The following is a 10,441-nucleotide window of genomic DNA, read 5'->3' as shown; positions in this document are numbered from 1 at the left end:
TGTAATTCGTAATTCCGGCTGGTATCATTTTGTACCAACAAACTGCCAAATTGTTGTACGAAGCAAATATTGGCACATGTGACAGCTCTAGACGCCATGTTGGACTAAGAAAAGGTAACGGAGATCTAAATTTCATAAATTTTTTGCGTTCTCAGCATAACCTCTACCAGCCGGAACTACAATGATGCCTATACTTTAATCGTGGAGAAGGATTTTTTAATTTGTTGCCTTTAATTATTTATTTTTATATTGTTTATTTTGTTTTGGAAAATAATCGCGTTCGATCGATAAAACAGACGACTTTAGGATCGCCTTAAGAGGTTTTGTTGGTGGGGATTACTATGTCGAATGTGATTGATTGGCCACTGCAATAATATGGCGTTTTGTATTGGCTGCGGGGGAATATGTTCCCTCCTGTTATTTCTTACCTCCATGGTTTTCATGTTATGATTTGATCGACAATGTTATAAGATGTGGTACGTAGTTCTTTTTTTGAAAACGTGGGGCGCTAGTGAACGAGTGAGATCGCCGGTCCCACCTAAAAGGCTGGCGTAGCCGCTCTTACGCTTCTCTCTGGTACTAATATCTGTATAATTGTAAGGAGAATATAAAACAGATGTGAACACGTAAGTACAAAATTTGTGTCAGATTATAAAAATTTGTTTAAGTTGATAAAATGTGATGAAGTGAACAGTACTGACAAGATATGTAATAGGCATTTCCATCATCTAGAATACGTCGAAAAGGGAAAAAATACGCTTACTCGAATGGCGTCGGACGAGCATAAACGTTTGGCTGATATCGTGAAAGGAACTCATGCCTTGTTACGCGCCGAGTATCATCAATATGGCGCTGAGATCGCGTGGGACCGCCATTTGGCGCGAAACGACGTACTACAGGTAAACAGGTCTACTTCTGGCCGGAAGCACAGTCTTTTGCATAACGCTGAATATAATATTTAATTATTTAATTTAATATTATTCCAGAAATATGCTACATCCATGCAAAAATTAGCCACTAAGTGCTGGATGGATAGTAATTCCAATTTGAGGAATGGAACGTACTGTAGAATGGAATGGATAAAAACTCAGTGCAAAGAATATTTTTTCAACAGTGGTAGAGAGAAATATAACAAAAGAGAGCAGGACATAAACGCTAAAATGACTCTATTTTCAACGAGATCGAGCGATGAAAGTGTAACGTCCAAAGACAACTCGAGTTGTACAGAAAATGGATTACAAAATTATTATGAACGAAAAATATCGCTTTTGGATGTAGGAAGTTGTTACAATCCTCTAAGTGTTGACAATGCGTTTGATGTCACTGCGATAGATTTAATTCCTACAGTAGAAGGAGTCTATCGATGTGATTTTTTGAACGTTGCGATCGGAAGGAAAAAAAATCTCTCGCAAGACACGTGGGAAATTCGTCAATTGCCTGCGAATTTTTTCGATTCTGTGGTGTTTTCTCTATTATTGGAATACTTGCCATGTCCAAAACAGAGATATGTCTGCTGCAGAAATGCATATGATGTGTTGAAGAGCAGTGGCATACTAATTATTGTGAGTCCGGACTCGAAACATGTTGGTGCAAACGCGAGACTGATGAAATCCTGGAGGTACACCCTGAGCAGAATGGGATTCATGAGAATCAAGTACGAGAAATTGCGTCACATTCACTGTTTGGTATTCAGGAAGTGCATATACAAAGATGTAGCAATACAGTGGTCCAAGTTGCAACATTTTTCTGAGGTTGACAAAAAATATGTGTCTGAGACGAAGATTTTTATTCCGCAGGATTTTCAGGCCTCCCATTTAAAAAAAAAACAAGAAAAATTGGTCGAGTATGAAGAAACTGATTTAGCAAGCGCTTTCTCTGAATTACCGTTTAACGACGAAGTGCCAACATGACACTTTATTATTTATTTTGTTGGCAATTTAGTGTTTTTATGTTGACGTTAAATAAAACATTTTATGCCAAACACTCAAGACTTTATAATTTTCACAGTTATTATACCTAGTTTATTATAATTAGATAAATTAGTAAAATATAATTTTATATGTATAAATAAACAAGATACTTATATACAGGGTGTCCCTGTATAAGTAGCCATCCCTTTTTATCTCGTAAATTAACAGAGATAGATCTAATAAAAATAATTAATATCAAATTAAACGGCTCTGACTAAACTTTATTGTAAGCACAGTGATCACTTGGAAATATTATTTTTGTTAAAAAGCGGAATGACATGATTATAATTTTTGCATGGTAAAGTGACAATTTTAATATGATAAAAGTTGTAGCGTTCTTTTTAACGAATACAACGATGTATGATGTAACAAAATTATCTTACGAATTATAAGAATTATTTTGATTTAAAGTTTTGTGGGCGGTTATACTACCTTTTCAATTTCCTGCGATGTGGCCAACTTCCGACTCTGGCATTGACGAGAGTACTATGATTAGATGAAAATATTATACGTCAATCGTCAACGCGGAAGTCGGAAGTTATACCGTAAGCCATACCGTAGGGCCGAAACTGAAAAGGTAATAATCCACAAAATCTTAAACCAAAATAATTTGTATAATTTGTAAGATAATGTCGTTATATCACATATTGTTGTATTCGTTAAAAAGAACGCCACAACTTTCATCTATTAAAATTGTCACTTTACATTACAAAAATTATGCATGTTTCTCCGCTCTCTAAAATAGATAATGTTTCTAAGTGATCACTGTGCTTACAATAAAGTTTAGTTAGAGCCGTTTAATTTGATATTATATTTATTAGGTCTATCTCTGTTAGTTTACGAAATAAAAAGGGATGACCACTTATATGGGGACACTCTATATATATATTATATATATAGAGTGTCCCCATATAAGTGGTCATCCCTTTTTATTTGGCATATACTATTAAAGATCGATATCTTATGGAAGTTCGCATGACTGCAATATGCATATATTTTAAGACTTGATAATATTCAATTTTGATTCAAAAATACAATTTTGTTATTATATATTATATTATCCGGATTTGAATTATTTATGCAAATATAACAATTAACTGTCGAAAAAGTGTATATTCGTTATAACGTATGATATTACATTGCGTTGTAATTATGCATTATTATTATTATTATTATTTAGTTTTCATTAAGAAACTATACAATATCGCTAATAATGTTCCGTTTTTTGCATTTTCATGTATTTTTACTGTGTTAATTTTGAATGTTTATTCTCCTTAGAGTGATTTGTCTACACCTCACTAGAGGGAGCCTTTTCAAATGGCACTCGCGAATCGTTGTATTTCTTCTATCTATGATATAGCCATTGGGATAACTTTTCCTCCCCGCCATCTTAAAAAATTCTTTCTTGTTGCCTCTTCCTGCTGATGCACGTGGTACGTCAAATTTTGCCTTTATTATCGAATTTCTTTTAACAATCCATTGCGTTGGAGTATGTAATTTACAATTGTGATGTATTCTAAATTATCAAACGTTTCCACAACACAGAAGTATTCGCGTAAAATCATATTTTTACAATCAATGCGTATCATACGTAACCTAAAAAAATCTGTCCAGTTCTATTTTTATTAATAATAAATAATAATTAATTTAATTTAATAAATCTGTCTTTCATTTAGAATATGTAATTAGATTCAAAATAATAATATAACTCATAGATATATATGTAATTACGGTGCAAAGTGATAATCTTGATTGTCACAGGAAGTTCAAGATGTCGTCACACTTGAATTGGATGATAATCCGCGACAACAATGCCTTTCTTCTCAAGAAGCGCAACATCAATAAGCCGTTTTCTACGGTTTGTAACTTGCTGCATCTTGAAGCGTTATTAATATCAATAACTTTGAGAGGTTACGTCTGAATAATATATTTCCTACCAAGTACATAAGTTAATAACTGTTTAGGAGGCCAACAACTTGACGAATTTGAGCAGTTATCGTTACTCCGGTGTGATTCACCGTAAGAGCGTGGGCATCGTTGATACTCCTGACAAAAAGGGTTTCACAGTTGTCTACAAGAAGGCCAAAGCGGTCAACAAGCCCGCCAAAGCTACTGTAAAGAGCACGATGAAGGCAGGAGCTCGTCGTTCTCTTCACAAGTTGAAGACTCTTCTTAGAAAGAACAAGTATCGTGTAGATCTTACTAAGGTATGCAAAATAGAATTGTTAAGTAGCTTATTTTACTGTTGTGTACTTCAAATAAAATTTTTAAAGAAAAAGTATCAATTGACAACTGACATATGGTTCAAAATATAAACAAAATTTTTATATCTTCAAACTAATGTTAATTAGATTTTTAATAATTGAGAGATTCATTGTTAGCAATTCTGTATGAAGTATTTTACCATGATTTTCAGTATAAGTGCACTCAAGTTTTATGCAATTGACATTAATTTTCAAAGGTATATTAACTTTTAGCAGCTAAAAAATTAATTTTATTTTAAAAAACAAGAAATTTAATTAAAAATTCCTTTTTCTTTACATAATTATAATTTTGATTTTAATTGTATGCTATTTGTCATTTGATACTACATTAATATTATAACATGACATTAATGTGTTTTTTAGGCTGCACTACGACGAGCCAGTGCTGTACTGCGATCACAAAAACCGCTTCCCACTAAGAAAACACGAACTACTAAAAAGACCGATTAATTTGTATACTTAATTGAATATACATTGTAAATTAAAATATTTGTTATGGACGATATATTTTGTGAAGTAAGTGTGCTTTAGCTTTTCGAAATTCTTTGTTTTGACAATTGTATTATTTGCAACTGATTTACAAAAGAAAACTTTGCTGTGCACCCTTACTTTACAGATATATCATGTTTTGATCAACACAATATACATTTTAATTAAATAAAAATATGTATATTTTTAAAGGTAAGCATTTAGTTATTTATGAGCATTTTTTTAGATGACTGCTTTATGTTAATGTAAATCAATGTAAATTAATGCTCTCTTTATTAAATTTATTACATTGCGATGTTTGAGTTTTACATTATGGAATTTTATTTTTAGATTGAAAGGAAAATCAATTGATGCATTTTCGGCGATTGTAATCTGCAAAAAACCAGGTTTTAATTAGGTAAGTTTTATTTATCTATAGTTTTTTATTATGTGATTTATTACATAAATCGAAAGAGATGATGGGTAATTATTAAAATCTTGAAACAAAACAAATGATTTGCATATTTGTTAACTGATAATCATCAAACTAAAATTTTAAATTTAAGAAAAACATTGTGTGCGTGCGTTTATATTTTAAATCATTTTTTAAATAAAATGATGTTATTTGTAATCACCAAGATTTATGAATGCCATATTTCAATTTGTCACTTCTGATCATAAACTTCAACCAAATATATTGATATTATTTAATTTATAACGAACACAAAATTTTCTTTAATTTTCAGATTTGATAAATCCCTGGAAATTGTAACAAGGATAAAGATTACAGGTAATTTTTATTACAATTTTCTAATTGCGCGCGCGCGTTTGTGCGTATGTAAGATATCAACAAGTTTATAAAAATGATGATAATTATTCACCAAGATCTATGAGTGCCATGATTTGTAGTATTTGCTAACTGATTATTACTTATACATAAGTCTGAAATTCAAGTGAAAATAGCAGTTTAACTAACAATTAATTTATTATTTAGGTTGCTTATAAATCTTAAGTGAAACGGCATCTTGGGATTGTCTGAAGGTACTTATATATTTTTATATTTTGAACCATTTTTTAACCCTTCATGATCACACTGGGCCAAAATGACCCGAGCATAATTTTATGCTAGATTTCAGAAATCTTCAAAATACCTTTTTGAAACACATAATCATATTTGTTTCTTAAAAGTATATTCATCTTAAGAGTATTAGGCTAAAATTTTATTTAAAAATATTAAAAATTTAAAAAGTTATGATTTTTTAAGTAAAAAAAATCTTATTTTTTTAAGTTAACACGTTTATGATTTTTTTTAGTGTTAAGATTAAATTTTTCACTAAAATGCTATGTTTGTTTTAATTTCTTATAAAGATTGAAATTATATACTGTAATTTTTTGAAGTTAATGGAACTAATACTGTTGATTTGATAATACTTTAAAAACGACTCGGGGTCATTTTGTCTCATCGTGTAACTACATAATATGAAGTGTGACCATAAAGGGTTAAATAAAATGATGTTACTGTGATCACCAAGATCTATGAATGCTGTGATATTTCAATTTGCTACTTCTGATTTTATAAATTCTAACAAAATTTATTGATAATATTATTCAGTATAACAAACAGAATTTTTTGTTTTTTCTCAGATTCGATAAATCTTTGGAAATCGCAACTAATGATAAAGATTGCAGGTAATTTTTACTCATCACAATTTTCACAATTATATGTATATATGTGTATGACATATAGAGATGATGATAATTATCCACCAAGATCTATGATTACCATGATCTGTAGTATTTGCTAACTGATCATTTATATTAGTTTGAAATTCAAGTAAAAAAGGTAGCAGTTTTAACTAACAATTAATTTATTATTTAGGTTGCTTGTAAGTCTGAAATAAAACGCCATCCTGAGATTGTTGAAGGTATTTCTACTTACATACTTTTATATTTTAAACCATTTTTAAAATAAAATGATGTTATTGTAATCACCAAAATTATGAATACCATGATATTTCAATTTGCTACTTCTGACTTCATAAACCTTATACAAATTAATTGATAATTTTATTCAATATATAACGAATGGAACTTTTTGTTTATTTTCCAGGTTCGCCAAATCTCTGAAAACCAATGACAAAGATTGCAGGTAATTTTTATTGATCATAATTGTTTGAAATTGCGCGCGCATATGTGTAATATATCAACAAATTTATAAAAATGATGATAATTATCCACCAAGATCTATGAGTGTCATGATTTGTAGTATTTGCTAACTGATTATTACTTACATAAGTAATAATCAGTATTCTGAAATTCAAGTAAAAATAGCAGTTTAACTAACAATTAATTTATTATTTAGGTTGCTTTAAATCTTAAGTGAAACGGCATCTTGAGACTCTGAAGGTACTTATATGTTCTTATATTTTATACCTTATACCAGACCTTTGAAGGTACTTATATTTTAAACCATTTTTTAAATAAAATGATGTTACTGTAATTATTAAGGTCTATGAATGCTATGGTATTTTAATTTACTGCTTCTATCTTCATTAATTTCAACAAAATATATTAATAATTTTATTCAATATATAACGAACACAATTTTCTATTTCTTAAATTCGCCAAAATCTCTGGAAATCGTAACTGATGAGAAAGATTGCAAGTAATTTTTATTTTTCAATTTTTTAAATTATATTTTTTAAAATTTATATAATTAGATATTTTATATGTATTTATATATGTTCTGATATGAAACATTTTTATTAAGTTCATAAATTCATTATTCTTGAAGACTTTACGAACGATAAAATAAGGAAAATTTCTTCCATATCATATAATTAGTCTTTAAAAGGGAGTGCCTCTCGCATCCTGAAATGTATTAATATATTCTTCAAAATATTTAGCATGTACTCGTAGTTATGTATAATTTTCGTAAGTTAATAATTAATGTAAACTTATGACAAGAAAATCTATTTTTGCAATTTAACATAACACTCATTTATATTGAAATTTAAACAAAACTCAATATAGTTGTTTTGCAATTAACAAATTGACTTTTTAGTGTGAGATCTAATAACGTTAATAAGAGTATAAATGGTTTCTACGCTTTTACTTGAAGTTTGTATTGATAATTTAACATTTATTCTAATTAATTTTATCTTAATTTAAAAATTGATATGTTACTATTAAATTTATTAGCAGCTTTCAAATTTTTTGTAATTCACGAAGGTTAATTATATGAGTCCATGATTACTTTTTTCACCATTTAATATTCTTAAAATTTTTTGTCACCCAAAATATTTCTTGAATTTTATCATGTGTCAGAAATAAAAAAAACACGTAACATATTATTTCTGACGTAACAAGATTTGTTTAAAAAAAGTTTAAAATTATATATAGTTTAAAATTATATCTATTGAAAATTTTCACCTAAAATAGTACACATGCTCATGTTATTTAGAGCACCATCAGTTGTGGAAAAGACTTTATAATCTATTTTATGCAATATCAATTGTTTAAATACAAGTATTAATAAATTTCGGCTGTTCTATACTGCTCAATGATTTTATTAAAAAATATCCAACTGGAACTATCATTCAGAGATACAGCTATGGACATTATTTTTAATAGTAGAAATAGACTCGTTTTTTCGTTCAACGTTGTTTTTCGTGTTCAAAAATACCATAATTAATATCATCATTAAATTTTTCTTTATCAGAAATTATTTCTCTCTCTCTCTCTTTCTCTGTTCCCTTATTGCCATTTTATCTATAATTAACAAGAGATTTATTATTGCACAGTGCAATGGTATTTGATCTAATGGTATTTGCATCTAACGTCTTGTGAAACTTGGAGATCCATTAATAGTGCGATCCTAATTTCATATCATGAAAGGATATCGTAATAAGTAATTTTACATCTCGTATATAATTATACGCTTTAAGTGAATAAAAGTGCAATGTATCAATTTACTTTAATAAAAATTTTCTGTTTTAGTTTTGTAAATACTTTGTATTTTTTTTATCTACTTTCTTAATAAAATCGATTATTCTCGCTCTTCTCGGTATACTAACATCAAAAGTAATAATTTCTGAAATATATCTTAGGCTCTGCAAAGAAGTGCTTTTTGGAGAAGAAATAACGTCAGAAATAATGTCGAATTAATTGATTTGCTACATAATATAAAATTGTATGTACCCAAAATGAATGTTCATTACTAATCATTCATCATTAAAATGCAAAGTATGTTAAGATAGTTCAATACTTCAATGTTTAATAATAAATACAAATATAGGACGTATAATAAAAGATTGCGTATTAATTGATTCACTCAGAACAGAATTTATAATTCCTTTTATTATACGTCTAGGAAAAAATGTTTTATATGTTATTAAATTTATTTTGTACTATACCATTATATTATCTTCAGTCTCTTCAGAAATTAATCTTTTGATTGTTCCAAATGAGATATGAAATTTTGCAATGTAAGAATTCGCTTTAAAAGCTTTCTGTTTTGATTTTGTAAACACTTTATTTGTTTGCATTTCTTTTGGTCTATTTTCTTAATAAAATCGATTATTCTTTTCGCTTTTCTTGGTGTACTAACATCAGAAATAGTAATTTCTGAAATATATCTTGGCTCTGCAAAGAAGCGTTTTTTTGGAGAAGAAATAACACTAGAAATAGTAACTTCTGAAATATGTCTTGGTTCTGCAAACAAGCCTTTTTTCGGAGAAGAAAAGTTCTTTTCAGAATCTAAAAATATAAAATATTAATTACAAAAATTTTATATTATTTCCCTTTACTATTAGTATGTATTTTAATTTACTTCTATATTATTTTTATTTAACTTACATGAATAAGCTTTCATTGGTTGGACTTTATAATCAGCATCTATAACGTCCGATATAGTTGAAGATATAATTTTTACATTAGGTGATTTCGACATATTTGTACTCTCTATTATTGGCACTAAAAATAGAAAATATTTGTCCTTAAAATCAATATATGTATTTTCATTTATTTTCATATAATTTAACTTACAAGAATGAAAAGCAGGAGTTTTCGATATTGGTTGAACTGCATAATCATGATCATCTATTACATACGATGTAGATGATGATCTAATTTTTATTTCAGGCAATTTCGATATATTTGTACTGTCTATTATTGGCTCATTATTATTTGAAATATTTGATAATTCAAGTGGATGATTTAGTATTTCTGGAGAATTAGTCTTATTTATTGCCGCATTTGTAACGTTTATATTGGGTACGGCTCCAGGAGGTAGTTTCTTCAATGCAATTATTTTCTGAGATAATTCAAAGTGATATGAGCAAATATATAAATGAGATACATCTTGATGGTGCAATCCACATGCTTCGATCCATTTTTGACGTATTTGTGGTATCTTCGGAAATCTAAAAAGAATTTAATTTTGTTTATTATGAACACATACTCTTATTAATTTGTCAAGTATACTTACTTATGTAAAGAAACCTTTTCAACCTTTGTGGCTTTTCTTCCACATAAATAACAGGATCGCATTATTTCTTTTCAACGTTACGTTTATGTACGTACACATATACACTGTGTGGACATTACTTTGAGTATATAGTACATGGAGGTGGAATGCCTTTGTTTTCTATAGGCCGCAAATGGTCAAGAGTGGCAAAGAGTGCGAGAGAGAAAGGTATACGAGTGATACCATGGCTTCGTTCCGTTTGGCGCTTACAG

The 10,441-nt window shown here is 28.9% G+C and overlaps 3 protein-coding genes across 4 annotated transcripts; 2 read left to right on the top strand and 1 right to left on the bottom strand.

The window, feature by feature from the left end:
* Positions 1–537: 537 nt before the first annotated feature.
* Positions 538–1,983, top strand: LOC105457996 (probable methyltransferase BTM2 homolog). The gene is made up of 3 exons (XM_011703007.1): positions 538–626; positions 733–899; positions 987–1,983. The coding sequence occupies exons 2-3, from the start codon at positions 768–770 to the stop codon at positions 1,908–1,910; spliced, it is 1,056 nt and encodes a 351-aa protein (XP_011701309.1). The 5' UTR covers positions 538–626; positions 733–767; the 3' UTR covers positions 1,911–1,983.
* Positions 1,984–3,292: 1,309 nt separating this feature from the next.
* Positions 3,293–4,723, top strand: LOC105457995 (60S ribosomal protein L28). The gene is made up of 4 exons (XM_011703006.1): positions 3,293–3,403; positions 3,732–3,828; positions 3,935–4,177; positions 4,598–4,723. Exons 2-4 carry the CDS (start codon positions 3,742–3,744, stop codon positions 4,682–4,684), a joined length of 417 nt encoding a protein of 138 aa, XP_011701308.1. The 5' UTR covers positions 3,293–3,403; positions 3,732–3,741; the 3' UTR covers positions 4,685–4,723.
* Positions 4,724–8,253: 3,530 nt separating this feature from the next.
* LOC105457994 lies at positions 8,254–10,324 on the bottom strand. Of its 2 annotated transcripts, XM_011703005.1 has the most exons (5): positions 10,191–10,324; positions 9,749–10,125; positions 9,560–9,676; positions 9,118–9,460; positions 8,254–8,473 (listed from the first exon to the last, which is right to left on the bottom strand). In XM_011703005.1, the coding sequence occupies exons 1-4, from the start codon at positions 10,250–10,252 to the stop codon at positions 9,147–9,149; spliced, it is 870 nt and encodes a 289-aa protein (XP_011701307.1). In that variant the 5' UTR covers positions 10,253–10,324; the 3' UTR covers positions 8,254–8,473; positions 9,118–9,146. The 2 variants fall into 2 exon arrangements, with proteins under 2 accessions (XP_011701307.1, XP_011701306.1); XM_011703004.1 differs by having other exon boundaries at positions 8,254–9,460.
* Between the last annotated feature and the right edge of the window lie 117 nt (positions 10,325–10,441).

The sequence above is a fragment of the Wasmannia auropunctata genome, unplaced genomic scaffold (genome assembly GCF_000956235.1).
Source record: "Wasmannia auropunctata unplaced genomic scaffold, wasmannia.A_1.0 LD334826.1, whole genome shotgun sequence".
Classification (NCBI taxonomy): domain Eukaryota; kingdom Metazoa; phylum Arthropoda; class Insecta; order Hymenoptera; family Formicidae; genus Wasmannia; species Wasmannia auropunctata.
This window is presented reverse-complemented; position numbering and strand designations above follow the sequence as displayed.

What these genes read in the sequence shown, in the direction of transcription:
- LOC105457996 (XM_011703007.1), top strand. Translation starts at nt 768, where the DNA reads ATGGCGTCGGACGAGCATAAACGTTTGGCTGATATCGTGAAAGGAACT. An exon ending in CGCGAAACGACGTACTACAG is followed by an intron (nt 900 to 986) that starts GTAAACAGGTCT and finishes ATATTATTCCAG; the next exon opens with AAATATGCTACATCCATGCA.
- LOC105457994 (XM_011703004.1), bottom strand. Translation starts at nt 10,252, where the DNA reads ATGCGATCCTGTTATTTATGTGGAAGAAAAGCCACAAAGGTTGAAAAG. An exon ending in GAAAAGGTTTCTTTACATAA is followed by an intron (nt 10,126 to 10,190) that starts GTAAGTATACTT and finishes AATTCTTTTTAG; the next exon opens with ATTTCCGAAGATACCACAAA. An exon ending in ACCAATGAAAGCTTATTCAT is followed by an intron (nt 9,461 to 9,559) that starts GTAAGTTAAATA and finishes TTATATTTTTAG; the next exon opens with ATTCTGAAAAGAACTTTTCT.
- LOC105457995 (XM_011703006.1), top strand. Translation starts at nt 3,742, where the DNA reads ATGTCGTCACACTTGAATTGGATGATAATCCGCGACAACAATGCCTTT. An exon ending in TCAATAAGCCGTTTTCTACG is followed by an intron (nt 3,829 to 3,934) that starts GTTTGTAACTTG and finishes ATAACTGTTTAG; the next exon opens with GAGGCCAACAACTTGACGAA. An exon ending in ATCGTGTAGATCTTACTAAG is followed by an intron (nt 4,178 to 4,597) that starts GTATGCAAAATA and finishes TGTGTTTTTTAG; the next exon opens with GCTGCACTACGACGAGCCAG.